Raw genomic sequence first — 25,106 nt, forward strand, 5'->3', positions numbered from 1 at the left:
GGGGTGAAACACTCATGGTAAAATCCCTTCTCACAGACACTTACTGGATTTGTTCAAGGAAAAGCAGAAAATACATCGACAGGAATCTGACCAGGGAATGACGTCATATCCCAAGGTCATGGGGACTCATGCTATCACTGAAATGAATATTACTTTGAGTGATTTTCTAGCGCAGGTTTCATTCTGAAATTTGAATGGACGAGTCATGTCTGGTGATTAACTACATTTTGTTATCATAAATAGTTTCATGGACAAAATGTGCTCATCAGAGAGCACAGGAGAGTTAGAAACACGGTGACCTGCTCACGGAGAGGAGGAACATCACCCCCAGCTCAGATTCTCAGCATTAGGGAAACAATAGGAGAACCTCCGTTGGTGCAGTGCAGAGGTGTAGAATTATTTAAAAAAATAGCAAATATCACCAAGCTTTAGTTTGAATAATGTTTTACATAATTAAAAAAAAAACACAATTCCCAAGTGGAAGAAAAGTGAACTTAAGTGTAATCTACAAGACGGTGGAGAAGACCTGGTAGAGGATCAAGATACCATCTGGAAAAGTAAGGGAACCTAAAAACCATCACAATGACAAGTTACACATTATAAACTTTTACGTAAAAACGTAGTTCTTCAAAGATAATTCATATAACTTGACTTTTGGAAACACCACATCGAGGGGGTGAGTCACGTTGGCCTCCAAACAGGCATGACAGAAATTAACATTCCATCCATTCCAGGTTTCACTCATAGATTCCTACTAACCAAGGAAGCGTCCATCCTTCCACCTCTGGCAGAGTCAAGTGTGGTTTCCTTTGTCCTTTGAGCAGAAACATAAATTTCTGTTAGAGGAAGATGCCCCATTAGGAATCAGGAGGGATGGGGGAACCCACTCAACTGTTTCCCCTACCCTCCACAAGTCGGGGCCCTCAGGGGAGACACTCAGGCTGAGGAAACACAGTGCCCAGGACTGAGGTCCCATGACATGTGCTCCCGACAACAGACCCCCCTTTACCATGGCTTCATGTCACATAAATGTTGGTGATGTGTGAGTTCTAGGACATTCTATGCCACATACATTGTTTGCAACCGAGAGCTGGATTCAGTTAATGAACATCACACTGGTGGAAGGTCAGCAGAGGATTACATTCTTGGGGAACTACAGCTTATGGAGAACATGAGGATATAAATTTCTGGCAAAGAAAATCCTAATGCAATAAGTCTGGACTTTACAAATGATGATATTAAGACTTAGAGGAGAGAAATAGAATAAATGAGGGGTTATAAATGTGGATTGTGGTACCTCACTTCTTATAGTATTAGCCCTTCATCAGTCTCCCCACAGCTGACTTCATGGCTTGGTTCCTCAGACTGTATATGACGGGATTAAAGGTGGGGGACACCACCGAGTAGAACATAAAAATGACCAGGTCAGACATGGAAGGGGTCCCTGAGGTCGGCTTCAGATAAGCAAAGAATACAGTGGAGAGAAACAGCACCACAACCAGCAGGTGGGGAAGGCAGGTGGAGTAGACTTTGGCCTTCCCTTCTGTGGATGGGATCTTCCTGACAGCAGAGAAGATGTGCACATAAGAAATGATGCTGAATATGAAATAGCAGAGTCAACACCACACAAATGAGAATGGGGACAAGTTCGCTCATTAAATTTCCTGAGCAGGAAATAGCTAGTAGTTGGGGGATGTCACAGAAGAACTGGTGGACCAGGTTGGACCCACAGTAGGACAAGGAGATGGTTCAAGCTGTGTTCATCACAGCATAGAGACCCCCACCCAGCCAGGACACAGCTGTCAGCAGCACACACCTGTCCCTGCTCAATTATCGCCCTAGGTGTGTCAGTCATTTCTCTTGGTTTTGACCCCTATGAGGACACTGGACTGTGGTTCCTCCTCCTCAGGCTCCATCGGCCTCCATGGACCAGCTGTGGGGGACCCGGGTGCTGGTCCCATCATTAAAGCCAGTGATGGGTCTTCATGGTGGGTGGGGCCCAGGTCCAGCTCAGGCTCATGGGGGCCATTACCCACGATGACCTCCCCAGACTCGAGGGCACTGGGCTTCAACCTCAGCGTGTGGCAGGTGGTCCCTGAGGACCGGCCCTCCTTCCAGCCCGGGAGCCCACATGCCCTCCAGAGGTTGTATCGCAGACCACACCTGGGCTGGGCCTGGATATCCTGGCTGGGCTGGGAGGCTCCCACCTGCAGGGAGGGGGCCTCCTCCATGCTCTATGTGGCCAGAGTCCCTTGAGGGAGAGGGCACCCCCTTTGCTCCTGCTTAGCAGAGGATATGACTGCAGGGACACGACCAGGAGACAGCTCCGGGCTGGTATCTGTTTAGGGGCTTGGGAAGAAGGTTGTGGGAACCTGGGGGAGGGGCAGCCAGGGCTGCTGCTTCCGGGTATCATGGGTAACCTGTGTCATCACTGAATGTTCTGGTCATGACTTGAGAAAAGTATAGTTAGTCCTTCCTGCTCATCCTGCTGAAAAAAGCTTCTCAACATCTGGGATCACATCCCTACATTTAATCTCTCCGGACACAGACTCGAGTCTGTCCACCGTGTGGACCCTGGTGTCCAGCACACACTGAGGGAAGGGGACATGGTGGAAAGTTTGGGCTGAGTGTGAGGAGCTGAAGCGTCGTCACCGGCAGCTCTCAGAGGTCCCAGGAAGCAGCAGGACAGAGTCCACCCAGCTTATTAGACGTTAACGCTGAATAATGACACGCTCATGCCCTGGACTCCGCTGGCCCCGCAGGATGAGCCCATCCCGGGATGTGAAAAACACATCCGTGCGGGGGTCAGGACGCGCCAGCGAGCTCGGAGCAGGGTCTGGAGCCTGAATCCGCCTGCCCGCGACTCTGCAGGCACCAAGCGTCCTCCTTAGAGACTGTCCGCCTAGGCCTTGGCCGGGGTCTCGACTGGGGTGCTGCTCCCTCTTGTGGTGGGAACACATGTGTGTGGATGGACACTTGCCCTTGTCAGAGGTGTGGGGTGCACATGGCTTCTCCCCGTGCAGGGCCTGTGCTCACAGCAGTTTCTGAGGCCCAGAGCACTCTAGTGTGGTGGGGCCACTTGTCCATGCGCCCTCGGCACCCTTCTCCTTGGAGTGTGTCCTCACAGCACTCTGGGGTGGGAGTCATGGCAGCCCCACCGTCCACCGAGGCCGGTCCTGGCCCCCCTCAAGTGCTGGCCACAGGGCAGTGAATACAGAATGTGGGTCCACACTCAGTGGTACCACCCAGCTGTGAAAGGATGAAATCGTGTCATTTTCGACAGCATGGCTGGATCCTCAGGTGGTTTTGAGAAGTGAAATGAGCTGGAGAGTGAGAGACAGATGCGGATGGTCTCACTCGTCTGTGGAGCAGAAATACAGAGAAGCTCCCTCACCAAATGCAGCAAAAGCAGATGTCGGGCTCAGTGAAAAAATGTGCTGTTCCTTGAAGGAACAGAGAGAAGCCAGGGGACGGGCATGGAAGAAGAGGAGGCACTAACGGGGTGTTGTGTGGACTGCGGGAGGGGGGGCTCTGTGCCTGCAGAGTGGGAAATTAACACCTAAAACTAAAGCAACAAACCCCGTGGATAAAGCATTTCTTGGCTGGTGGCAAGTTGTAAACTCGCATAACCTCACGTGACGTCACTGATGACATCAACTCTCCGGCTCAACAGAGATGTAGAAGTTTGGTCCAAAGGAAAATAGAAAATGTTAAAGAGATCTGACCAGGGCCTGATGTAAGTGTCCCGGGGAAGAAATCTTTGCTCAAAGACATTCGTTGAAATGACAATAATTTAAAAGATTTTCCAACACATTTTTATTCTGAAATTTCAATTGACTCATATCCTGTGGTTAACAAATATTATTTTTTAGATTTATTTATTTTTATACAAGAGCCAGTGTACAGGGCAGAGCTGTAGGGGTGCGGGGGGGGGAGAGGATTCACCAGAGACACAGCAGGGAGCAGAACAGGCAGACTGACTGAAATCCACTGCTGAGGGGAGCAGCGGGGGGACAGGAGAGGTCTGCGTGCCATGTGGGATTCTCTCAGGCCGGCCAGGATGAAACCCATGCTGCAGAGGCTGCGGGCGGCTTCTCAATGCTGCGCTCAACCGCTGCACCACCAGGGAGGCCCCACAAACATTTTTTTTAAGAAAAGTTCTCATGGGCCTCTGTAGGAAGTGCAGGGGCACACAGTGACCTGCTCCCTGAGAAACGCGTGAGGGAAGAACATCACCCCCAGCTCATGTTCTCAGGGTAGATAAGCAGTGTGAGACCCGGCATCTACAACACAGAAGCTGCCAGAGAATAAAAATATTGCCCTGCTTTACCATAATAGTCTAAAAAGATAACATAGTTCATAAATTTGAAAAATAGTGAACTTAAGTGTTATCTAAAAGAATGTCAAGAAGACGACCTGGTACAGGACATCAAGATACAATTTGGAAAACTAAGGAAACCTGAAAATAAACAATAACAACAAAGTTCTTTTTTTTTAAGATTTATTTATTTTTATACAAGAGCTGAGGTACAGGCCAAGGTGTGTGAGAGTGAGAGGATTCACCAGAGACAGATCTGGGAACAGAACAGGCAGTCGACCGAAATAAACTGCTAAGAGGAGCACCAGGCAGGACTGGAGAGGTCTGACTCGCCATGTGGGAATCGCCCTGGCAGGCCAGGAATTGAACCCGTGCTGCAGAGGCTGCAGACAGCTTCACAGAACTGTGCTTACCCCACTGTGCCACCAAGGAGGCCCCAACAACAAAGGTCTTAACATTAAATTTTGAAGTAAAAATGCAGTGACTCAAAAAAAATTCATCTACTTTAAAACAAAACAACAAAACACTGCATCACAGAAGTCCAGTGTGACAGGATCAAGTCAGACGTCACAGAAAGTGAGAGTCACATCCATGACAGGTTTCAGTCCCAGACTCCAATTCCCGGGTCATCCGTCCAACTCCCACGTCTGGCAGATTCATGTCAAGTGTAGTTGCAAAAAGACCTGTGAGCAGAAACCAGAAAGTCTCTTAGCGGAAGACACCCCATTAGGAATAGTGAGGGGTGGGGGCCCACTCAGCTGTCTCGCCTCCCTTCCAAAAGGATGGTCCTCAGTGGAGACACACACAGGCTGTGGGAACCGAGTGCCCAGGACCGCAGTCCAGTGACCGGTGCTCCCGGGAGAAAAGAACTTGCATCTTGTCATTGTTGGTAACTGTTGGTGACCTCTGAGTTCTGACTTCTTCTGAGTCAGAATTGTGTGACTTCTTGCAAACAACATCGCATTGTTTTTAACATGACCTGGAATTCAGGTTATGAGCTTCACATGGGGAAGGGTTTTGTAAAAGTCTGTATTAATTTACAGAACTAGACTCTAAGGAAGAATATGAGAAGATAAATTTCTGACAAGAAAAGCAAGAGAAAAGTCTATTTGTAAATGAGGACATGTAAGACAGTAGAGGGGGAAACTGAATAAATGAGGCTTATAATGGAGATTGTGATATCTCACTTGATGGACAATTGGCCCTTTATCAGTCTCCCCACAGCCGACTTCATGGCTTGGTTCCTCAGACTGTATATGAGGGGATTAAATATGGGGGGCACCACCGTGTAGAACATAGAAATGACCAGGTCAGACGTGGACGGAGTCTTTGAGGTTGGCTTCAGATAAGCAAAGCATCCAGCGGAGAGAAACAGCACCACAACCAGCAGGTGGGGAAGGCAGGTGGAGTAGACTTTGGCCTTCCCTTCTGTGGATGGGATCTTCCTGACAGCAGAGAAGATGTGCACATAGGAAATGACGATGAAAATAAAATAGAAAGTACTTGACACCACACTAATGAGAATGGGGACAAGTTCATTCACCAGATTTTCTGAGCAGGAAATAGCCATTAACTGGGGGATGTCACAGAAGAACTGGTGGACCACGTTGGAGCCACAGTAGGACAAGGAGAAGGTTCCAGCTGTGTGCATCACAGCATAGAGACCCCCACCCAGCCAGGACACAGCTGTCAGCTGCACACACCTGTCTCTGCTCATGAGGACGTCATAGTGCAGGGGGTGGCAGATGGCAGCATAGCGGTCAAGGCTCATCACCGTGAGCAGGTACATCTCTGTACCTACAGATATAATCATCATGAAGACCTGGACGACACAGCCCGGGAAGGAGATGGAGCTGCTGTGCCTCAGAGAGTTGGCAATGGACTTGGGGACCGTGGCTGAGAGGAGGCAGAGGTCCGCGAAGGACAGACTCCTCAGGAAGAAGTACATGGGGGTGTGGAGGTGCCGGTCCAGGGTGGTGATGAGGACGATGAGCCCGTTCCCCAGCAGGGCGCACAGGTAGGCCAGGGAGAAGAGCAGTGGGTGCAAGAAGCCCATAATCCCATGGGTGGGGAACCCCAGGAGGATGAATCCTGTCACGGCCGTGAGATTGGTCACCCCTGGAGCCATCATCTGTGAAAAAGAACACAGGAAGAAAATTAAATCTTCCAATATTGAACATAAAGTGGCTTATAAGGATAATAATTCAATCTATTTGCCAGGTAATTACTCCTCCTAGGTGTCTGGAGAATAATACCCTCATCTGCATGTCCTGCTCTATTCAACATTTTATGTCCATGTCATGTGTCACTAAGTTGTGCAACTTCTCTGAAATTTGGTAAAGAGCAGAAAATTTCAACTCTCCCCTACAAACTTGAACAAATTAGAATCTCATGCCTCTCAAAGAACCTGACTGACAGCCCCTCCCTTTTATTCCCCAGCCCTGGGGCTACTGCCTCCTGCCCAGGCCCAGCATCTCCGCCCAGCACACCTCCCAGAGGTTGTCCAGGGCACAGCCCCAGAGGACACGTGACCATGCCCAGCCCCTCCCCACCCTGGAGAGCCTGTCCCTGCTCCTCCAGCACAGCCCTGGTCTGGGGAGGCCCCACAGGGACGGGTGTGCAGCGAGATGGGGTGTCATTTCCCATTAAAGGACCTTCCTCCCATCTCTAGTTATTATAAACTGTGTCTCTTGCAGAGTATCTCCTGGGTCACCCCCACACGTCCCTCCTGCAGGATGGGCTCGTCCACCCCGTGTCCCTCCCGGCCCCTCTGTCCCCCTCAGACTCAGGCACGTCTGTGCAGGGAGGAGGCGGCTCTGGAGCTGAGCCGGACGGTCTGTGCGTGTGGCTGTCCCTGCCGGTCCCAAGGCCCCGGGTCCCCCGGGTGCAGGTTTGTTCCTCCCCCCAGGCCCGTGCGTGAGTGGGGACGTCTGGACACGGGACAGACCTGCCTGCTCTCCTCCTCCCCAATCTCACCCTCTCCCCTCTCTTTGGGGTGATGGAGGGGCAAGCCCTGGGGAGGCAGGACTTTTTTTTTTTAAGATTTATTTATTTATTTATTCATACAAGCACTGGGTACAGTCAGAAGCGCGGGAGGGTGAGAGAATTCACCAGAGCCAGAGCGGGGAGCAGAGCAGGCAGAAGGACCGAAGGACACTGCTGAGGGGAGCAGCGGGCGGCAGGAGAGGTCTGCGCGCCATGTGGGACCCTCCTCCGGTGGCCGGGGAGCAGCCGGGGATCGAACTGGCGCCGCAGAGACTGCGGGCAGCTTTGCAACCCAGGGCTCAACCGCTGCGCCACCGGGGAGGCCCTAAGGAGAATGTGAGAAATAACCGTGTGGATATGCATCAGTGGGAACAATTAAAAATAGTTTAATAAATAAATAAGGACACAAAGTGGTCTAGATATACAATTCTTTTCATCGATTTTTAATAAATATTGGGCCTCCCTGGTGGTGCAGCAGTTTGAGCGCAGCACTGTGAAGCTGTCAGCAGCCTCTGCAGTGCGAGTTCGATTCCTGGCCGGCCACGGAGCTACCCACATGGTGCAGCAGACCTCTCCTGTCTCGCCCGCTGCTTACCTCAGCAGTGCCTTCGGTCCATCTGCCTGTTCTGCTCCCCGCTCTGTCTCTGGTGAATTCTCTCACCCTCTAGCACCTCTGGCTTATACCCCAGTTCTTGAATAAATAAAATAAACCTTTAAAAAATAATAAAATAAATGTTTATGATAAGATAAACTTTGATGTACTTTTGTTAAAATAACAATCCCTGAGTGATGGAGTTGGGGAACAATCCCAAATTCGTGTCCTACATAGTCAGATGTCCCTGCCACCCTCATTTTAATTTCAGGGCTGTGAAAGCGTTTGAATTTCTACTTGATCTTATATGTCACATATTTAGGGCACCAAAGCATAACATTAACAATAAGTATTATTTTAAATTTCATCTTATATTTTTTTTCATTGAAATATAGTTCCATTAGTTGTTTTGATTTTATTTAATACTAAATATATACTCCGAGTGCTGAAAGCTAAAAGCAATTCCTACGCAGTAGTGTCATCTGCCATAATTCAAAATATTCTCTATCATAAATGCATTAAAGAGACTAATGAAAAAGACATTTTCTCTCATGGAAATGTATCCTATAAATATACTATGGTGTGAAATTAAACTCTTTGGGAAACTTTAGCATGTGTCAGTTTTCTTTATTGAATAAACACTTTAAGGTGCTTTCTGAAAACAGAAATGAAGCTTGAAATGAAAGTGTCCAATCTGAATGGATTCTCCTTGGAAAACTGTTTAAGAACTGAATACCTGCAGTCTGGGGGGAAGTTCCTGGGCTGCCGTGTCGAAGTCTCTCTCCTGAGGGTGTCCCCATGGCGGGACAGAGGGCGTCCCGGCCTCTCACTCCATGGTTGGGGCTCATGGGGAGCCTCTGAGCACTCACAGGATGTTGCACCCCGTCCTGCGCCGCCTCCTGGACAGAGCAGGGCCTCAGGGCTGGGCTATTTGAGCTCTGGAGCTGGCGTCCGCGGGTTGGACACGGTCCAGATTCCAGCCCTCAGGGACCTTCCTCCCAAGGGACAAGTGCATTGTGTTGTTGACAGTCTTAATTGGCGTCGTCCTGTAGCACTTTCAGTGACCGTTACTGCACTGAGTGTGCCAGAAGAAATTTCGTTAGCGGTTAACACATCCATGGAAGGGAATTTAATTGTCCTCCAGGCTCCATCACCCTCCACTGACGCTACCATGGGGACCCGGGTGTGGCCCCGTCGTCAAAGCCACAGAAGAGCCATGACCAACGGGAGCGGGAAAGTCACCGTCACCCACTGTGCGCCCCTCATGGGGACCTGGGAAATGGGTGTGTGGGGCAGGAGGAAACGTGGAGGCAGGAGGGGGGCGGGAGAGGAGAAAAACGAAGAAAAACATGAGTTGGTTCATGGCACCCCCAATTGTTTTTATTTAAATACCATGTTATTCTCAGCACTGATGGATGTAACAAAACCTGAATTGTCCTATTTGACTGAATTATGTTATCTTACAGTTCAGGTCAGTCCCCAGGCTGGGCTCTGTCTTGACCTGTCCACACGCTGGTCTGTGGCCTGGGGCCTGAACCAGGGAAGTGGGGGACCCCCTCCCGGGTGCAGGTTCTCACCGTGTGCTCAGAGTCCTACCAGGTCTCCCACGGAAATACAGCAGGAGACGAGCGTCCTGACCCCATGCCCTGCCCTGTCCCTTTCCCCAGTGTCCCCAGGCCAAGTGGGCAGCAGGTCCAGCAAGATGGCGCCGGGACTGGAAGGAGGCTGGACTGGAGACCCCGGGTGGGGGGAGGACCCAGCTCCGGAGCTGTCAGGTGCTCGAGGGCGCTGCTCCCAACACCCCACCTCAGCCCCATCTCTCGGCCCCCCTGAAAGCCTCTCCCCCACCCCAGCCAGAAGAGGGCCGCTTCAAACACCAGCGGTTCAGAGACACGAGGGGCCACACGCTCTGCACCTATGGGTGCCCGTGGGGTCCGCCTGGCCCGTCCACAGGCCGCTCGGGCTCCGGCGCCCGCCCCGGCCCCGGGTCCACCCGCCCTGCCAGCCAGCGGCTCCGTGCAGGCGCCGGGGTCCCGCCCGACGGAGCCCAGAAGCGGGCGCTGCCCCGGGCGCGCGGGCAGCTCCGGCCAGCGGTCGTGGTCACCCCCGGTCACCGCGGGCCGGGCGCCCGGGTCAGGGGCGCGTGCGGGGTCCCTCCCGGCCCCCCGGGGGCGGCGTCAGAGCCGGAGTGTCCCCCGCTCCGGGGTCCGGACAGCGCCCCGCTCTGAGGGGGGGCCGGGCTGGGGCCGCCTCGGCCGCAGGGACACAGGATGGACCCGAGCCCGCGCCTGGAGGGCGTCGGCTTCTCCGCCCGCCCCTGCGGCCCACGGCGCCTCTTCCCCTCAGCCCCGCGTTCCCGTCCTGGCCCCGGGCGCGCGGTCCCCCCTCTCCTCAGAGCCCGCCCTGCTCTCCTCAGGGGCGCCTGCTCCACCTCAGGCCCCGCCCCGCCCCCTCCCGGGCTCCTCCCCTCAGCCTCCGGGGCGGAGCCTCTGGGCTGCCCCGTCCTCAGCCCCATTGGACCACGTCGCATCCCTGTGTCTGATTGGGCCGGGCCCTTCCGCCCCGGCGCCTGATTGGTCCACGCCCCGCCCCGGAAGTGCGGCTCTCCATAAAAGGGCCCTGAGGCGCCAGGGCAGAGCAGCTCGCGGGGGAGCCCAGGAAGGGGGCCACGTCCTGCCCCCCATGCGGACGGCTCCAGGAGGTGGTTCAGGGGTGCCGGACGCCCCCTGGCACCCCTGGCCCGGCCCGACCCGCCCGCGCCCGGACCCAGCTCAGAGCCTGGATCTGCCTCAGCCCGTTCTGCGGCCCGGAGACCCCGGCTCCACCCTCCTCTCCTCAGGTGAGTGTCCACGGCCTCGCCCCGCTCTCCTTGGGCGATTGTCCATGGCCCTGCCCCTCTCTCCCTTGGATGAGTGTCCACGGGGTGCCCCACTTCTCTCCTTGGGTGAGTGTCCACGGCCTGCCCCTCTCTCCCTCTGGTGAGTGTCCTCTGGCCCCGCCCTTCTCTCCCTCAGGTGAGTATCCACCCGCCCCACCCTCAACCTCTGCCACCCTAGGGACCCCGGTCACCAGGGCCTGCCACCGGACCCCGCCGGGCGCCCGGGACAAGAGCTGGCTGCGGCTGCGCCAGGTCCATTTCCAGCCACGTGAGAGCTGCCTATGTCCACACTCACGGCCACCTGGTCCCTGACCCCATAGCCATTCGCCAGGTGGTCCCACCCTGTGGTCCCCGAGGTCAGAGAAGGGAACTCCAAGGAGAGAACGGGAGCCCCAATAGAAGTGTTGTGCGCAGAGGTGTGAATAAATAATGTGGGTCCACAAACAGTGGAATACTACACAGCTATTAAAAAGGTGAACTAGTGCCCTTAGGGACCAAAGGTGGACCTTGAGGTGCTTATGCTAGTGAAATGGGTCAAAAAATGAAAGACACTGGCTGTTCTCACCCATCTGTGGAACATAATATAAAAAGAAAGTAACTAAGGAAATACAGTGGCAAACAGCAAAAGGAAATGTTGGACTAAGTGCAAAAATTTGCTCATTACCAGAGGGAACAGGGGAGGAGAGTAGGAGTGTGGGCAGAGGGGACAGTCACTGCAGGGCATACAGTAGATTCTGAGTGGACACTGGTGTATATGGGGGAGTGAAAAGTGACCCATGGTGAAAACAGTAAAAAGTGTAAGTGAGTGTCCTCCTTGATAAGAACAAATAACAAATTAATGTGACGTTGTGATAAAACACTCATGGAAAGATCCCTTCTCAGCAGACACTCACTGCATTTGTTCAAAGGAAAAATAGAAAATGAACAGGAATCTGACCAGGGAATGACGTCATATCCCAAGGGGATGGGGACTGTGACCTCGTACTATCACTGAAATGACTATTACTTTGATTTTCTAACTCATGTTTCATTCTGAATTTGAATGGACTAGTCAGGTATTGTGATTAACTACATTTTATTGTTATAAAAATAGTTTCATGGACAAATATGTGCTCATCGGGCAGGAGACTTTGGAGACACAGTGAGCTGCTCCCGGAGAAGAGGAACGTCACCCCCAGCTCACGTGCTCAGTGTTAGGGAAACAGTATGAGAACCGCCGTACGTGCAGTGCAGATGTGTGGAATTATAAAAAAAATTAGCAAATATCACCCAGCTTTAGTTTGCATAATGTTTTACATAAAACAAAATTAACACAGTTCCCAAGTACAAGAAAAGTGAACTTAAGTGTAATCTACAAGAAGGTCGAGAAGAAGGCCTGCTATAGGATCAAGAACAATCTGGAAAACTAAGGGATCCTAAACACAACAACAAATTAAAAATTAAAAGTTTTAAGTAAAAACAGTTCTTCAAAAATAATTCATCTAACTTTACTTTCGGAAACACCACATCGAGGGGTGCAGTCACGTTGGCATCCAAACAGGCATCACAGAAATTAACATTCCATCCATTCCATGTTTCACTCATAGATTCCTACTAACCAAGGAAGCGTCCATCCTTCCACCTCTGGCAGAGTCAGGTGTGGTTTCCTGCTATAGGGGGCCTTGCTGCCCCAGCCAGGTAATACACTGGCAAGCAGCTAAGAAAAAGGGCCTCACACCTTGGGGCCGAAGTTCAAAGAGCCTCACACCCTGGGGCTGAAGAAACAGGGCCTCACACTGTGGGGCCGAAGACTTTTAAAGAGCCTCACACACCGTGGGGCTGAAGATTTAACATCCCTTTGTTTTTTGTTCTTGGTCATATAAGAAAAACTCGGAAAGTACACGGGGCAATAAAGTGTACCTGTAAGAATGTTATAAGCACATGGCACGGAGAATTACCTGCTTAAACATGAAGCACTGTAAATCTGGCCTGCCTGACAATGGGAAAGAGTTTGTTATACATGAGCCTGCCTGACAAACAACCCAGGACAACAGTTATAGTAAGTCCTTCTTTTGCTTTTTTAAGAAGTTTCCTTTTTTTTAGAAGTTTCTTGGGAAAGTTTTTAAATGCAGTCAACTGTGTTAAGGAGTTTCTACGTAGAAAAGTTGTGCGAGCTGAGCAGCAGCTGGCCTCCGGCTGCAGGCCGTATGCATAGCAGAGTCTCTGGATGCTTAAGCTTTGGCGGACGGGGGTGGACTGGGGGCTCCCGACTGTCTTAGGAAACTGTCGAGCTGGAATAATGAGTTTTAGTGTCAGGCTTGGTTTTCTCTCTATTAACCTTGAAGGTTGCTTTCTCGCGGAAGGCACATAGCAACAAACAGTCTAAAGGATGCGCTGATGGTTTCCGCTTTGTGTCCATGCACATGATCATGTCATCTCACGGCTTGCTAAAAATGTGTAAATAAGGAACCTGCTGAGCCCCTCGGGAGGAGATACTTGCACCTCATCGAGTGTCAGTGTCTCCTCACTACCTCAGCCCCTTCCCCTCAGACCTTAAGTTTTCGCCGACGCGCCTCATCCTTTCAGGAACCCCTGACACGACATTTTGTCGAGGCTGGTCCCCGGCAGTTTCCTTTTGTCCTTTGAGCAGAAACATGAATTTCGCTTAGAGGAAGACTCCCCATTGGGAAACAGGAATGGGGCGAACCCACACACTGTGCGCCCCTCCCCTCCACGGGGACAGGTGCCCTCACTGTCAGAACCTCAGCGCGCAGATCACGCCTCGTGCCGACCAGGCGGCTGCGGGTGGTGCGTGCGGGGGACGGTCCCTGTGTCCCGCCGCGCCCGGGAGCCGCCGTCACCACCTCCACATGACCGTCCCTCGGCGGGGCATGTGGCCGTGGGGGAGAGGCCGGGCGGAGACGCTTCGTGCGCGACATTCTCCGCCGTCTCCAGGCCGTTTCCGTCACTCTCGGCGCCGTGGCGGGGACAGAGGCGTCACCGCGGCTCCTTCCTGTAGTCGGGCCCGACATGAAAATGGCTTCTCCAGGGAGGTGAGAAACGCCCGCGTGACCATCGTCCTGAAAGGCTGATTTATCTTAACGTTGTGCAGCCATCCCAGGCCGGGCAGGTCATGGTCAGTTCTCACACATGAAAAGATACTTTTGTGGCCTTGGTCGAGTTTTCAGGCCTGTCACGCTGACCCGGGGCTGACCGGCTCTACCGCAGCTTTTCTCTGGCCTCTCCCGCCCTCTGGGTATCACAGTGATGCTGCCCTCATCCCCGTGTCCCTTGGCTCAGGGTCCCCGTTAACATGTGTGTGTGTCAGTGTTCTGGGCCCCGGTGTCCACATCCCAGATACACGTGCAAGACCCAGAGCGGGACCCCGTTTCGGGGATGGCGTGTCTGAGGCTCAAACGCTCTCTAGGGTGTGGGGCCACTTGTCCATGCGCCCTCGGCGCCCTTCTCCTTGGAGTGTGTCCTCACAGCACTCTGGGGGGGGGAGTTGTGGCAGACCACGTGCACCGGTGGTCACAGCCGCACCGTCCACCGTGGCTGGTGCTGCCCCCCCCAAGTGCCGGCCACAGGACAGTGAATACAGAATGTGGGTCCACGCTCAGTGGTACCACCCAGCTGTGAAAGGATGAAATCGTGTCATTTTCAACAGCATGGCTGTATCCTCAGGTGGTTTCTGAAGTGAAATGAGCCGGAGAGTGAGAGACAGATGCGGATGGTCTCACTTGTCTGTGGAACCGAAATACAGAGAAGCTCCCTCACCAAATGCAGCAAAAGCAGATGTCGGGCTTAGTGAAAAAATGTGCTGTTCCTTGAGGGAACAGAGAGAAGCAAGGGGACGGGCATGGAAGAAGAGGAGGCACTAACGGGGTGTTGTGTGGACTGCGGGGGGCACTGTGCCTGCAGAGTGGGAAATTAACCCCCAAATTAAAGCAACAAACCCCGTGAATAAAGCATTTCTTGGCTGGTGGCAAGTTGTAAACTCGCATAACCTCGCGTGACATCACTGATGACATCAACTCTCCGGCTCAACAGAGATGTAGAAGTTTGGTCCAAAGGAAAATAGAAAATTTTAAACAGATCTGACCAGGGCCTGATGTAAGTGTCCCCAGGGAAGAAATCTTTGCTCAAAGACATTCTTTGAAATGACAATAGACAATAATTTAAGAGATTTTCTAATACATTTTATTCTGAAATTTCAATGGACTCAAGTCCGTGGTTAACAAACATTTTTAAAGAAAAGTTCTCATGGAATTAGCAAGTTATGATCAGTAGGAAGTGCAGGGGACATGGTGACCTGCTCCCTGAGAATAGGCATAAGGGAGGATCATCACCCCAGCTCATGATCTCATGGGACATAAGGGGTCGTGAGACCCCGGGGTCTACAGCACAGAAGCCGCTGGAGAATAAAAATTTCCAAATAGGATCATGCTGACCTTTACATAGTGCTCTCTACATGACATAATAAATAGCAGGTTCCAAAGTAGAAGGGAAGGGAAGGAAATGTTATCTACCCAAGAGTCGAAAGAAGTCCTGGTGTGAGATTCAAAATACAAATGGGAAAACTAAGGGAACCTGAAAGTAAACACATGGACAAATGTATAAAAAATATACATTTTAAAAGTAGAAATGTAGTTCCTCAGTAAAATTCGTACACTTTTTACTTTTGTGATAGTCCATCAACAGTGTAGTCCTGTTAGATCAAATCAGATATCATAGAAATCAATATTCACATCAGTTGTGGGGTTCAACATGAACTCTGATTCCCCAAGGATGCTTCCATCCGCACATCCGCACATCCCCAGCAGATTCAGGAGTAGATCTCCTAGTCTTTTGAACAGAACATGAATGTCTCTTAGAGGAAGACACTCCTTTAGGAATTTTGAGGGTTGGGGGTTCCCCTCAACTGGCTCCCCTCCCCTCCACAAGGATGGGGCGCTCAGTGGATACAGACACGGGCTGTGGGAACCAAGTGCCCAAGACTGGGGTCCTATGACCCATGTGCTCCCGAGGACAGACCCCCTACTTTTACCACTGCTTCATTATATGTGAGTTCACATACTCATGTGTGAGTTCTAGAACATTCTGCACCAAATGCATTGTAGCAGTGAGCTGGATACAGTTTATAAACGTCACACAGGTAGAGGTTGGGCAAAGCATTGCGTTTTGGGGGAAACTATAGCTTATCGAAGAATATGAGAAAATATATTTCTGTCAAAGGAGAAATCCTAATGCAAGAAGTTGATACATTGTAAGTGATGACATATAAGAGTGAGAGGGGAAAAACAATAAATGAGGGGTTATAATTATAGATTGTGATATCTCAGATCTTGGCATATTGGCCATTTATCAGTCTCCCCACAGCCGACTTCATGGCTTGGTTCCTCAGACTGTACATGACAGGATTAAATATGGGAGGCACCATCGTGTAGAACATAGAAATGGCCAGGTTAGACATGGACGGAGTCCCTGAGGTCGGCTTCAGATAGTCACCGCTTCCAGTAAAGAAAAATAGCACCACAACCAGCAGGTGGGGAAGGCAGGTGGAGTAGACATTGGCCTTCCCTTCTGTGGATGGGATCTTCCTGACAGCAGAGAAGATGTGGACGTAGGAAATGACGATGAAAATAAAATAGAAAGCACTCGACACCACACTAATGAGAATGGGGACAAGTTCATTCATCAGATTTCCTGAGCAGGAAATAGCCAATAACTGGGGGACGTCACAGAAAAACTGGTGGACCACATTGGACCCACAGTAGGACAAGGAGAAGGTTCCAGCTGTGTTCATCCCAGCATCGAGACCCCCACCCAGCCAGGACACAGCTGTCAGCTGCACACACCTGTCCCTGCTCATGATGACGTCATAGTGCAGGCGGTGGCAGATGGCAGCACAGCGGTCAAGGCTCATCACCGTGAGCAGGTGAAGCTCTGTGGTTGCTGACGCCTCCTCTGTCAGATTCCTGCCCCTTTGGCCTCACTGCTTCCTCCTGGTCCGTCCCCTCGTCTCCTCATCTCCCTGCCCCTGACACCCCACATCTGAGGACCCAGAGACCACGTTTCCCGCAGAGTCTCCTCCCGGGTCACCCCCACACGTCCCTCCTGCAGGATGAGCTCGTCCACCCCGGGTCCCTCCCGGCCCCTCTGTCCCCCTCAGACTCAGGCACGTCTGTGCAGGGAGGAGGCCGCTCCGGAGCTGAGCCAGACGGTCTGTGCGTGTGGCTGTCCCTGCCGGTCCCAGGGCCCCGGGTCCCCCGGGTGCGGGTTTGTTCCTCCCCCCGGGCCTGTGAGTGAGTGGGGACGCCTGGACACGGGGCAGCCCTGCCCGCTCTCCTCCCCCTCCCCAACCTCCTCCTTTGCCCCCTCCATGGGATGATGGTCCCGATGATGGTCGGGTTTTAATGGAGAATGTAGGATATAAATTGATGGAAATACATTAGTGGAAATAATTCTAAATAGATTAATAAGAACCAAAAAAAAATACATGAGGATACCCCATGGTCATATCTGTAGACATCTTTTAAAAGAATTAAAGGACGTATTATACTAATGATGAAAGTGCTGCGACTCTATTTATAATAGCTCTAACAATGCCTGAGTGCGGACTTGGGGAAAAACCCAAGTGAATGTCCATAAAAGTCAGATGTCCATGCCACCCTCACTTTAGTTTCAGAGCCATAAAAGAGTGAAAACTATGGTAATGAAAATTGAATTTCTGCTTTCATACCCGTCGTAATATTAGGAACAAAAATGAGTAACAAATTGGACTTTAGCAATAAGGATTTTGAAATTCATCGTAGTTACAAGATCATCATTGTTGTGATTGGATGTAACACTTAACACACTGACGGAACGCTGAGATCAGTCATGAGACATTGTCAGGCCGATCGAAGAAATCTCCCCGTATAACGAATGTATTAAAATGGCATAATTGGTGGAAGGTCCTCCAATAACAATGTTTTCTCTCACCGAGTCTCACCCAGGCTGACAGGGCAGCGGGACATGACGACTTGGGCCCCGTCAGCGTTAGTATTTGTCATTTACAAAGTGAATAGTGTAACTGTGGCGCGTTCTCCAGTCTAACATGAAGGTTGACATCAAAAATTTTCCAAGTGTGAGTGGATTCTCCCCTGCACATGGCTGGGGGCAGATACCTGCTGTCTGGGGTAAAGTTCCCGCTGCCGTGTCGAGTCTCTCTCCTGAGATTGTCCCCATGGCGGGACAGAGGGCGTCCCGGCCTCTCACTCCATGGTCGGGGCTCGTGGGGACACCTCGGGGACCTTCCTCCAGAGCCGAGACACGTACTTTTTTTTTTTTTTAACTGTCTTCATTGGCGTCGTCCTGTAGCACATTCAGTGATCATTACTGCACCGATTGTGTCAGAGGCGATTTCCTTAGTTTTTACACCTGTGAGGACAGGACCCGGGTCCACCCTCAACCCCGTCACCTCCCCTGACCACCGAGGGGACCGGGGTGGCCCCATCGTCAGAGCCAGGACAAGCCCCATCCACAGATATCCGGCAAGTCGCCCCCACCCCCTGTGCGCCCTCCCGGGCCTGCCAGGTGGGGACAGCATGCGGAGGCGGAGGGGGATGGAGGTGGAAAACCAAGAAGTCCCCCAGGAGCGAGAAGGGGAAGCGCCTGGGTCTTCTCACACAGGAATTTGTTCGCGTCTCTCAAAATTATTTTATTCAAAAAGGCCGTTTACTCTCAGCGCCGGTGACTGTCATCACATCTGAACTGTTGTCGCGTGTGAGGGAAGCTTGTGTTGATCTTCCACTGCGGGGCCGTCCCGAGGCGGCGCTGTCCGGTGAGCCCCCGGGGTGGTCTGTGACTCGGCTCTGACAGAGCAGAGTAGGGGATCCTCTCCCAGTTGTGGGTCTCCCCCAGAGTCCTCACAGGCCCCACCACGTTGGGCACAGACAATGGGGGGTACTGGCGGAGGAGACGGGGCATGGACAGTCCTGGGCCGACACGTTTTCCCACCCGTGTCCACAGCATCCGCCAGGCCAAGTTCACAGCAGCCCAGCGAGATGGCGCCACCCAGAGGGAGGAGGAGCCAGAGGCCTGGGGTGGGCGGTGTTGGGGCCCATCCTGGTGTGGGGGTGTACGCCGACATTGCTTCTGAGGGCCTGCTGCAGCCCCATCTCCTGGACCCCACCCATGGCCTGGCCACCCCCTTCTGGGCCCACCCACCTGAGGCCACCCGCCAATCAGCAGTTCCTGAGGGGCGTGCACCCATGCCCGAGGACCTGGGTTCAGCCTGGCCCAGCTAGTCCAGCGTGGGATGCAGCATCTACCCCAGCCTTGTGTCCACGGCGGGCAGGGGCCAGCTCCGCTGTGTCTGAACCGAGGCTAGACCAACCTGACCCGCGACCCGGACCTGCCTGGGCCTTTCTCTCCTTTCCCTGAAACCCCAAGCTGCAGTGCCACAGTCCCCAGGAGCAGAACCCCGAGAGGATGGACTGGGCTGTTCAGTGGGGCCTGAGCCCTTTGGAGAAGCCAGTGCTCTGGTGGCCATCACTCCTCCAGGTCTGATGGTGCCTCCCTGGGATCTGGCCAAAGGACAGTTAGTGCTTGTCCTGGACAGGACACCCAGGGCACCTGTCCACCCAGCCTGGGTGGACCCGGATGCCCTTGGAAGGGTCAGCTCCCCTCTACAGGACCCTGAGTTTATCGATAACAAGGTCAGTGTCCTGGGCCTAGCAGAGAGTTCCCAGTAGACCAGGGAACTGAGGGGTCCCATGGAAGGGCCCTGAGACCTGGCAGATGGGGATCCCGTGATGGTCACTAGCAGGGCCCAGCCCACCTACGGCCGCAAGGGCTGACGGGAATTCTGAGGATACAGGGCGTTCCCCCTGACACCTGCGTGGGCTCTGGGACGTAAAGACCTGGGGTCCCAACTCAGGAAGCCCCAGTTTCAGAGACTAAACCTGTCTCAACTTCCTCCTCCTCAGACACCAGCCTCTGCCCCTGACTCCTGCAGGATAATAAGTAAATCCACTTTTTCTACTTACACCACCATCCCCGGTGAGGCCTCCTCCAACCTCCCTGTTCCCCTCACAGTTCTGTCCACCGTGTTATGAGATAATTTAAAATAAGAGTGTCCTGATGGAGTCTCGACCTCGACTTTCCTATTACTCCTTGGTGAGTCTTCCCTTCATCAGTCTCCCCACAGCCGACTTCATGGCTTGGTTCCTCAGACTGTAGATGACGGGATTAAAGGTGGGGGGCACCACCGTGTAGAACATAGAAATGACCAGGTCAGACGTGGACAGGGTCTTTGAGGTCGGCTTCAGATAAGCAAAGAATCCAGTGAAGAGATACAGCACCACAACCAGCAGGTGGGGAAGGCAGGTGGAGTAGGCCTTGGCCTTCCCTTCTGTGGATGGGATCTTCCTGACAGCAGAGAAGATGTGCACATAGGAAATGACGATGAAAATGAAACAGCAGGTTATTAACACCATATCGATGAGAATGGGTATAAGCTCATTCATTAAATTTCCTGAGCAGGAAATAGCCAATAACTGGGGGATGTCACAGAAGAACTGGTGGACCACGTTGGACCCACAGTAGGACAAGGAGAAGGTTCCAGCTGTGTTCATCACAGCATAGAGCCCCCCACCCAGCCAGGACACAGCTGTCAGCTGCACACACCTGTCCCTGCTCATGAGGACGTCATAGTGCAGGGGGTGGCAGATGGCAGCATAGCGGTCAAGGCTCATTGCCACAAGGATGTGAAACTCTGCAGCACCTGAAATAACCAGCATGAAGACCTGGACGACACAGCCCGGGAAGGAGATGGAGCTGCTGTGCCTCAGAGAGTTGACGATGGACTTGGGGACCGTGGTTGTGATGAGGCAGAGGTCCGAGAAGGAGAGATTCCTCAGGAAGAAGTACATGGGGGTGTGGAGGTGCCGGTCCAGGGTGGTGATGAGGACGATGAGCCCGTTCCCCAGCAGGGCGCACAGGTAGACCAGGGCGAAGAGCAGCGGGTGCAGGAAGCCCATAGTCCCCTGGGTGGGGAACCCCAGGAGGATGAATTCTGTCACGGCCGTGAGATTGGTCACCTCTGGAGCCATCATCTGTATAAGTGTTGAGAGGAAGAAATGACCACAACCCAGTCTCCCCAGGTGAACATAACTGGGCGCCTTAAGTCTATCTCAGCAGCTCCTCGGCACCCACACGCCTGGTCCTCCCGAGTCTCATCCCCAGTCACTCTCCGAGCAGCGCCGTCCTGTCAAACCACTGCATTTTCTGCTCTTCTGAAGCAAACCGTCACGTTGTCCAACAATTCATGTGAGGGACACTGAGGATGGCCACTTCCCCTCCCCTCAGAACCCCCCCAACTGTCCTCCCCTGTCTGTCACTGGCCCGCCCAGCACAGCGGACTGAGCCGTCCCACTGCCCCCGCACCCCAGCCCCTCGGGGTCCCGGGTCAGGCCCATCAGAGCCGCGGCCACTTCTGAGCAGGAAACTCACTGATCCTCCCCCTCCCCCTAGAAACCTGTCACCCACGCCCTGCCCTCGAGACACTCACTGTGGAAACCGCTAATGCCACGCGTGTCGAGGCTCAGTGGACTCTCAGCAGCCGCGTTCCCAGCACAGCCCCACACGCTCCTGCCAGAGCCGCTCAGGCCCACGTCCTGTGCTGCTTCTCCGCTCACTGTCCCCACATTCAACCTCCGGGCGCCCAGGCTGGGGCGCCGAACCTCAAGCTTGTCTCGTCGTGATGTCCCATGAAAGGACCTTCCTCCATCTCTAGTGTCTCCCGCAGAGTCTCCTCCTGGGTCACCCCCACATGTCCCTCCTGCAGGATGGGCTCATCCACCCCGGGTCCCTCCCGGCCCCTCTGTCCCCCTCAGACTCAGGCACGTCTGTGCAGGGAGGAGGCCGCTCCGGAGCTGAGCCGGACGGTCTGTGCGTGTGGCTGTCCCTGCCGGGCCCAGGGCCCCGGGTCCCCCGGGTGCGGGTTTGTTCCTCCCCCCGGGCCCGTGCGTGAGTGGGGACGCCTGGACACAGGGCAGCCCTGCCCGCTCTCCGCCTCCCCAATCTCACCCTCTCCCCCCTCTGTGGGGTGGCGGAGGAGCAGGCCCTGGGGAGGCAGGACTTTGAGGAGAATGTGCTGATCTGAAATAACTGTGACAGGTTCGTGGAAACGACCCAGATGTTCTAACTGAAAAGGGAATCACTGAGCACAGGCTGCGGTCAAGGCCTGGGATTCTTCTGAGTGACGTAAAACTCAAATGTCTCACGACAGATACACAAGCCGCGTCTCTGCCCGGGCCCTGACCAGCTGCGGGGACCCCTTCCCGCCACAGCGTGAGACGGTGTCCTGTGCGCGGAGGGTGATGGGTCAGATCCCCCCGAAGCGCGTGTCCAGTGACGGACACAGTCGCGGCCGCGCCACGTGTTGAGAGGAAGATCCGTCTCCCCAGACGCCGCCTCGAGCCCCTTGACTGTCGCTCCCCTGACGCTGCGGCCTGCTGGCCACGGACAGGCCCGGCACCCCTGTCCTCAGAGCAGCCCCGCCCCGGTGCAGGGGCGGTTCCCCGTGAGAGGGACCCCGGGTCTGCTCCGGGTCTCCATTCCCTGCCCCCCCATCCCCCCAGACCTCCTGTCCCCCGGGCAGGAGAGGACATTTGGGTCTGGAGGGAACCGGCTCCTCTGAGCGCGGGACCCGTTGCGGCCCGGAACCAGGCCAAGCTCTTCGCGGCCCCGTCCCCGCCAGCAGCGTCCCTGGACCCTCCCGTGAGTCCCCCCGAGGCTGCGCGTCCCTGACTGTCGTGGCTCTTTCCTCTCTGGCCCTCCCTGTGCTCCGCGCCCACGGCACAGGCGTGAGCGGCGATGCTCACAGACACGGTGTCGGGCCCACCCCCTGGTTCGTGGGCTGTTGCCTGGCGCCCGGAAGGTTCTGCTGATTATTCGGCTAATGCGGGTCAGGCAGGGGCCTCCGGTCGGGACAAAGTCTTGGTGTGAGCCCGCCTGCTGGGAGCACGGGCAGACCTGGCGCCCGAGCAGCTTCGCCAGCGACCACCGTGGCAGGAAGGAGGCGCTGACAGGGCTAGACACGGGCTGTCCTGAGGGAGTGACCCGGAGCCCCCGCAGCAGCTCCCGTTCCCTCCCCCAACTCCTGCCAGACATTGAGCATCCCCATCCCCGCCCACCATGCACCCCACGCCTTCCTCCCGGACTGTCCTCCTTGCCTGGGTGTGACCCCCAAATACAAGTGAGACCTGCCGCGGGGAGCGGTCACGTCGACACATCCGGACACCCGCGCCAGAGCTCCAATAGCCCAGCCCTGCGGCCCTGCGCTGCACAAGAGGTGGCACAGGACGGGGTGGCCCCCCAGGAGTTTCTCCGCTGGCACTTGGAGTCATTTTTACACTGCCCCGCGCCGCCCCCAAGGCTGCCACCCCGGCGAGGCGACACTGTACGTGAAATGCCTCTAATATCACAGATGTGTTCAAGGAAAAATCTTCTAAACGCCTTAAGTGAGAGGACAACATAGTTTCTCACATTGCAAGTCATCTCAACACAATACGGCGCTGAGAAGTTGGGCACATGGCGTAACGTTAGCATCAGTTTTCGCTATTTATAAAATGAATAGTTGATGACACTTCCTCAAGTCTGAAATAAGGCACGGGCTCTAAAGTCACTCAGGTCTGTGTAGATTCTCCCCTGCAAGCGGCTGGGGGCAGATACCTGCAGTCTGGGGGGAAGTTCCCGCTGCTGTGTCGAATCTCTGTCCTGAGGGTGTCCCCATGGCAGGGCAGAGGGCGTCCGGCCTCTCACTCCATGGTCGGGGCTCGTGGGGAGCCTCTCAGCACTCACAGGATGTTGCACCCCGTCCTGCACCGCCTCATGGACAGAGCAGGGCCTCAGGGCTGGGCTATTTGAGCTCTGGAGCTGGCGTCCGCGGGTTGGACACGGTCCAGATTCCAGCCCTCAGGGACCTTCCTCCCGAGGGAAAGTGTGTGTTTACTTGAGTGTTAATTGGGTCGTCCTGTAGCACATTCAGTGACCATTACTGCCCTGAGTGTGTTAGAGGCAATTTTGTTAGTGGTTTACACATTTATGGAAAGGAATGTAATTCATCCTTCAGGCTCCGTCATCCTCCACTGACCCTGCCATGGGGACCCGGTGTGGCCCCGTCATCAAAGCCACAGAAGAGCCATGACCAACGGGAGCGGGAAAGTCACCGTCACCCACTGTGCGCCCTTCATGGGGACCTGGGAAATGGGTGTGTGGGGCAGGAGGAAACGTGGAGGCAGGAGGGGGGCGGGAGAGGAGAAAAACGAAGAAAAACATGAGTTGGTTCATGGCACCCCCAATTGTTTTTATTTAAATACCATGTTATTCTCAGCACTGATGGATGTAACAAAACCTGAATTGTCGTATTTGACTGAATTGTGTTTTTATCTTACAGTTCAGGTCAGTCCCCAGGCTGGGCTCTGTCTTGACCTGTCCACACGCTGGTCTGTGGCTTGGGGCCTGAACCAGGGAAGTGGGGGGACCCCCTCCCGGGTGCAGGTTCTCCCCGTGTGCTCAGAGCCCTACCAGGCTGGGGGGAGGCCCCAGCTCCGGAGCTGTCAGGTGCTCGAGGGCGCTGCTCCCAACACCCCACCTCAGCCCCATCTCTCGGCCCCCCGAAAGCCTCTCCCCCACCCCAGCCAGAAGAGGGCCGCTTAAAACACCAGCGGTTCAGAGACACGAGGGGCCACACGCTCTGCACCTATCGGTGCCCGTGGGGTCAGCCTGGCCCGTCCACAGGCCGCCCGGGCCTCGGCGCCCGCCCGGCCCCGCGTCCACCCGCCCCGGGCCAGCGGCTGCCGTGCGGGCGCCGGGGTCCCGCCCGACGGAGCCCAGAAGCGGGCGCTGCCCCCGGGCGCGCGGGCAGCTCCGGCCAGCGGTCGTGGTCACCCCCGGTCACCGCGGGCCGGGCGCCCGGGTCAGGGGCGCTCGCGCGAGGTCCCTCCCGGCCCCCCGGGGCGGCGTCAGAGCCGGAGTGTCCCCCGCTCCGGGGTCCGGACAGCGCCCCGCTCTGAGGGGGGGCCGGGCTCGGGCCGCCTCGGCCCGCGGGGATGCAGGATGGACCCGAGCCCGCGCCTGGACGGCGTCGGCTTCTCCGCCCGCCCCTGCGGCCCCAGGCGCCTCTTCCCCTCAGCCCCGCGTCTCTGTCCCGCCCCGGGCGCGCGGTCCCCCCTCCCCTCGGAGCCCGCCCTGCCCCTGCTCTCCTCAGGGCGCCGGCCCCGCCTCAGGCCCTGCCCCGACCCCCCATCCTCCCCTCAGCTGCCGGGGCGGAGCCTCTGGGCTGCCCCGCCCCCAGCCCCATCGGA

At 54.7% G+C, this 25,106-nt stretch overlaps 1 protein-coding gene across 1 annotated transcript; it reads right to left on the reverse strand.

Annotated features, from left to right (window-relative positions):
* Positions 1–19,904: 19,904 nt before the first annotated feature.
* Positions 19,905–20,777, reverse strand: LOC311176889 (olfactory receptor 14A16-like; the record flags this gene model as incomplete). The annotated part of the gene is made up of 1 exon (XM_084242525.1): positions 19,905–20,777. The coding sequence occupies one exon, from the start codon at positions 20,775–20,777 to the stop codon at positions 19,905–19,907; it is 873 nt and encodes a 290-aa protein (XP_084098651.1).
* Between the last annotated feature and the right edge of the window lie 4,329 nt (positions 20,778–25,106).

The sequence above is a fragment of the Talpa europaea genome, assembly GCF_964194135.1.
Source record: "Talpa europaea genome assembly, chromosome: 9".
Taxonomy (NCBI): domain Eukaryota; kingdom Metazoa; phylum Chordata; class Mammalia; order Eulipotyphla; family Talpidae; genus Talpa; species Talpa europaea.